This window comes from Pelobates fuscus, chromosome 4 (assembly GCF_036172605.1).
Source record: "Pelobates fuscus isolate aPelFus1 chromosome 4, aPelFus1.pri, whole genome shotgun sequence".
NCBI classification, from domain to species: Eukaryota; Metazoa; Chordata; class Amphibia; order Anura; family Pelobatidae; genus Pelobates; species Pelobates fuscus.
The window spans coordinates 62,088,503-62,094,656 of NC_086320.1; the positions used below are offsets into that span (position 1 = coordinate 62,088,503).

The 6,154-nt window shown below is 40.2% G+C and overlaps 1 protein-coding gene across 1 annotated transcript; it reads left to right on the forward strand.

The window, feature by feature from the left end:
- The first annotated feature begins 388 nt into the window (after positions 1–388).
- On the forward strand, positions 389–2,206 carry LOC134608430 (hemoglobin subunit beta-2-like). Its single transcript, XM_063451231.1, has 3 exons — positions 389–548; positions 1,255–1,477; positions 1,997–2,206. The coding sequence occupies exons 1-3, from the start codon at positions 457–459 to the stop codon at positions 2,126–2,128; spliced, it is 447 nt and encodes a 148-aa protein (XP_063307301.1). The 5' UTR covers positions 389–456; the 3' UTR covers positions 2,129–2,206.
- The last annotated feature ends 3,948 nt before the right edge of the window (positions 2,207–6,154 follow it).

Genomic DNA, 6,154 nt, shown 5'->3' on the forward strand with positions numbered 1-6,154 from the left:
TCTTTCCCATAGGGCCCAGTGGTTTCTAGTTATACCCCTGCCGAGGGAAGTTTGCAGAAGAAATCACTGAACAAAAATAACCTTTGCATTCATATTAAATGCTGCCCTTGGCATCAATGCCAGGTCTACTTTGTTTAGAGTTATTTGAAACCGACCCTTACTAAAATAATGGCAATAGTAACATTTCCATGCTGCAACATGCACTGTAGCGTAACAATAAGGAATCTGTCAATGAGAAGATGCAAAATAGCAAGGTCAGACCTATCCTCAAATATTTCTTCCTCTTATCAGTAACAGCAAGTTTGAGTTGGAGAAGAAAAAAGGATGACAGGGTGGTTTATCGTAGGCGTAACATGGTTGTTTTTCCTATAAAATCTGGTGGAGAAAGACTTGTCTCTCAGAGCCTTGTACTTCTTGTTTCTGAAGCCTGAACTACTCATCTCTCTAACAGCCACCATGGTTCAATGGACAGCCGAAGAGAAGGCGGCCATCGCCACCGTATGCAACAAAATTGATCTGGAACATGATGGTGGAGATGCCTTGGGAAGGTGAGAAAATAATGATTGTAAAGGTTTTTAAATGATTCATGTTCTGTTCATGTTTAAAGCAGAGACATGAGTATCTTGGAGAATCTTACTTTCAGTGTTCTAAGAGCAGGTGGCTAAATAATCTTTTGGTTAAATTAATCTAAATACATTAATTATTGATGCTAAGAAGTTATTTCTGTAGCAATAAGTCAAACAATTACTGACATTTATGAATAGGACATGTTACATATAAACTAAACCTCGTAGAAATTAAGGCTTGACAGAAAAGACCTATAATCTAACCTTTTATCGCTAACGTGCTTTTTACTATAATACAAAACGTTCTGTAAAAACTTTTTAACACTGGTATAGTTATAGTAAAGGGACATTCTAAGCACCATAATCACTACAGTGTATGGTGTAACATCTCTTTGGATGCTGCCCACTTCCAATGTTTTGTCAAACCATTTGAAGAATTTTTACAAAAAACAAGGCTAACTTAATGCCAGTAGAGATGTAACAAAGGGTCCTATTTTTGTCAAAAACAATTTGGCATAAAACATATGTAAGGAACACAAAAACTCATTGCACCATAACTACTACAATATTACAATACACTGCTGTACTGATTAGGTGCATGTAATGTCCCTTTAATAAAATGATGCCCGATCCATCCCACATTAAGATGTGTGTATTGTAGTTTTAAAACATGTTTCTCTCTCACTAGGCTGCTCCTGGTCTACCCCTGGACCCAGAGGTATTTCAGTTCTTTCGGAGCCCTGTCCAACGAAAAAGCAATTTATGGAAATGCCAAAGTACAGGCCCACGGCAAGAAGGTCCTGGCAGCTCTTAACAAAGCAGCCCACCACTTGGATACCATTAAGGCCGATCTCCGCGACCTCAGTTACAGCCATGCCAACACACTTCATATAGATCCAGAGAACTTCAGAGTATGTATTTCACATAAAGATTATTTGGGTTCTTATGGTTACAGAATATCATTGTTACATATTTTCACTAAGAAATGCTGTTATGTTTAAGACACTTCTATCAGTTCATGTTTGAATATTTTGTGTTGAATATTACTTATGCAAAATAATTAGTTTATGGTTGCAATAGGAATGGCATAATGGTTAAATTAGAAATTCACTTTGATTTTCTAGCAATTTTCAATCCTGTTAGAATTGCTTTATGTTCTAGGGCTGCAATTAAAAAGTAATATGTAGAGAATCCTGTGTTGCAGCAATTAAATTAGTGAGGTTTATTCATGAAACACTAAATTGTAGTTAATTGATAGCCAACTGCAAAACCTAAGCTAAAGTACTGAATAATGAATTGACTTTTGTACTGCCACATTTTAATACTGCATTTTGAGGCTAAATAACATACAATGGAATAAATGTACAGCTTTCTATCCTGGACTTGATAAATAGATTCGTTAATGCATTTTTTTCCTGTCTTATTTGCAGCGTTTTGGTGAAGTGTTCGTGATTGTTCTGGCTGGAAAATTAGGATCCTCTTTCACTCCATCAGTCCAAGCCGCTTTCGAGAAATTCTTTGCAGTTGTTGTCGATGCTCTGAGCCACGAATATCACAACTGATTTTACCCCTACCTATTATTGCATGTTTACAAGAAAATATGTAATTATATTTGAAATAAAACCCTTGTTTCTTAGTCAGTTTGTAGCAATATTTCTTTCTTATTCTCTACATTAAGGCTGGTCAACAACTCTCCTTAACTTTATCCAGAACGTGTTAGAGCTACATTGCTAAAGTCATGGGATTAGCCAGGTTAATCCTTAACGTTAGAATTGATGAAGAATTTCACATTTTAGGCCAAAGTAGCCGAACTGTAAGCATTGACGACTTTTTTTTCAATTTGACTATTTTGGCCTTAAATTTAAAATTCAACTTTGAATTTTCACTTTAGTAAACAATTCTGTATGAGTGCAACAACCGCTCAAGAGCCGCAGGCTATCCCTGTTCTAAATTATGTTTTTTTTTGTTGTTGGTTTTTTTTTACTAAACTCGTTATTGTCGTGAATTAAAATCCTAATTGCAAATTTGAGGCTAAAATAGCTACGCTGAAAAAATATCAAACTCAGCTGTAGCCACAGTTTGGTTATTTTAGTTTTAACATTGAAATTTGGGTTGTAATGTGCTACAGTTTAGGGGTTTAGTGAAAAAATATATGTTATAAAAAGCTGGTTAGGGGGTAAGATCATTGCATTCGTAAAAAAAAAAAAATCTAAACTGAGTAGCTGTTGAATCAATACATACCCTTTATCTTCCTTTCTGTTTTAGAACATTATCCTGGAAAGTTCTGACACTCACTGAGTAACATGCGTCCAGGGACCATAACATAATCTGTATCTGTGTGTTGGCAATGGGAGCAGGCACCTCCAAATGTACAACGAGTGGGTTCATTTAATCCTCTCTTTGCAATTGATGCCATCCATGACTAGTCAGCCTTCCTTTTTATATTCAGTTTCTGAGTACTTGCAGGGTTATTCAATAAAGGTAGAAATGCAGGAAATTCCAAGTCAATTCAAAGTGAATTTCAAACTTGAGGCCAATAAACCGTAAAAATTATTCAATTTGAAACTTATTTTTAATTCTCTGCAATGAATATTGCAGAGTTACTTTTTATTTGAAATTTTAAAAACGATAAAATCTATTTCTACAATAGGCAATAAATGGTATTGCCAGTAAATTGCTCACAGCCCGAAGATGCCCCTCTGCATACGTGCTATCTATTTTATACATAAAAAATAAACGTTAGTTACATTAATAAATCACAGCATTCATTTATGACTGATCTCTTCCTGACGTCGGGTTTTAAGCAAATCACACCGTTACACTATATTCCACAGAATATTCCTGACATTTTATGAATGGGTTAATAGGATTTTTACTTTTCTTACATCTTATAATCATCTTATACTTCTCTGCACATTTTTTTATCCTGTTTACGACCCCCCGTTATCAAGCTTTAGGGTTTCCTAATTGTTTGGCATTTTAATTAAAGAATGCTACTCACACTGCAATTCTGATGTACTTTTTCCCAATGAAAAATAAGCCATGATTACTGGCGACTATTTACAGTTCACAAGAAAACTATTGCTTTATCTGCGCAGGGTAAAAGCGCAACTTACACTAGTTAGACATTCACCCAGTCTCCACTCCTTCAAAAAAATCTTTGAAAACACACTTCTTCAGGAAAGCATATCATTTACCGTATTTTTCGCTCCATAAGACGCACCTCACCATAAGACACACCTAGTTTTTAGAGGAAGAAACCCAGAAAAAAAATATTCTGAACAAACTGTCCCATAGTGTTTCTTACTATGGGACAGTTTGTACAGAATATTTTTTTCTCCCCTGTCCCATAGTGTCCACCCCTCCCATAGTCTTCTCCTCTCTCCCATAGTCTTCACCCACCCCCTCCCCATAGTCTTCATCCACCCCCTCCCCATAGTCTTCACCCACCCCCTCCCCATAGTCTTCACCCACCCCCTCCCCATAGTCTTCACCCACCCCCTCCCCATAGACTTCACCCACCCCCTCCCCATAGACTTCACCCACCCCCTCCCCATAGACTTCACCCACCCCCTCCCCATAGACTTCACCCACCCCCTCCCCATAGACTTCACCCACCCCCTCCCCATAGACTTCACCCACCCCCTCCCCATAGACTTCACCCACCCCCTCCCCATAGACTTCACCCACCCCCTCCCCATAGACTTCACCCACCCCCTCCCCATAGTCTTCATCCACCCTCTCCCCATAGTCTTCATCCACCTTCATCCACCCTCTCCCCATAGTCTTCATCCACCCCCTCCCCATAGACTTCATCCACCCCCTCCCCATAGACTTCATCTCCCCCCTCCCCATAGACTTCATCCCCCCCTCCCCATAGACTTCATCCCCCCCTCCCCATAGACTTCATCCCCCCCCTCCCCATAGACTTCATCCCCCCCTCCCCATAGACTTCATCCCCCCCTCCCCATAGACTTCATCCCCCCCTCCCCATAGACTTCATCCCCCCCCTCCCCATAGACTTCATCCCCCCCCTCCCCATAGACTTCATCCCCCCCTCCCCATATACTTCATCCCCCCCTCCCCATATACTTCATCCCCCCTCCCCATATACTTCATCCCCCCATCCCCATATACTTCATCCCTCCCTCCCCATATACTTCATCCCCCCCTCCCCATAGACTTCATCCCCTCCCCCTCCCCCCATAGACTTCATCCCCCCCCTCCCCATAGACGTCATCCCCCCCCTCCCCATAGACGTCATCCCCCCCCTCCCCATAGACGTCATCCCCCCCTTCCCATAGACTTCATCCCCCCCCTCCCCATAGACTTCATCCCCCCCCTCCCCATAGACTTCATCCCCCTCCCCATATTCTTCTCTCCCATACTGTTCCCCTCCCCTTGTCCCATAATTACTTACCTGTCTTGCAGCGTTGGCCGGCAGCACAGGGCGCACCGCGGTAGTGGAACTTGAATTTCATGTTCCGGTTTCCGGCGGGACTGAAAGGAAGTGCGCACTCAGCTTGTGCACACTTCCTTTCAGTCCCGCCGGAAACCGGAACATGAAATTCAAGTTCCACTACCGCGGTGCGCCCTGTGCTGCCGGCCAACGCTGCAAGACAGGTAAGTAAAGCTTCATATTCGCTCCATAAGACGCACAGACATTTCCCCTCACTTTTGAGGGGAAAAAAAGTGCGTCTTATGGAGCGAAAAATACGGTAATCTGTTAGCGGGTTTTCATTCTGCGGCCCCCCACTCCCCCACCCCATGACTCCTCTCCTGCAACTGTCAAAAATAACTTCTAGTAAATACTTTTCTAGCAACCTATTTCATTACCCCTACTTATACCTTTTGTGTCACTATACCCCACTCCCTCTAGCATGTAAGCTCATTGAGGAGGGCCCTCAACCCCTCTGTTATTGTGTGTCCATTTGTCTGGTTACAATTACGTGTCTGTTAGTCCACTCATTGTACAGCGCTATGGAATTTGCTGGTGCTATATAAATAATAAAACAATAATAATAATAGAGTAGTAGTAAATATCAGTAAATATCACAGATTTTTAAACAAAATGTAAAGTCTTTTTTTATATGCAGATTTAATTTTTTTTTTAGTAAATTGACTTGACCTGACAGTATTCGCAAAAATTATATAACAGAGCAGAATGTGAATGCAGGCATTGCCCCAAAAATGTTTCTATCAAAGAAATTCAACTTATACAGGGTTTTTCACTAAAGTGAGAATTTAAAGTCAAAATTTAAAGCCACAGTAAATGAACTGGAAGATAGATGACTTCGAAGAATTTTTCTAGTTCAGTTACTCTGATCTTAAATTTGAAATTGACGTAAAATTCACTGTGAATTCTTACTGAGTTTTGCTTATTCACATATTTGAAAATGCATTTTTTATCTAGGATTGCGCTATAATTTTTTTTTAAAATCACTAGTATACAAGTGTGGATTATAGATAATATAAGGGTTGCAGAAGATCAGTGTAAGGAACTGGTAGCTGTGGAAAGATGATAAAATGTTTCCTCTTATCAGTGATGACAGGAGAGAATGCAAAAATGGATGAAAAAGTACAAACAC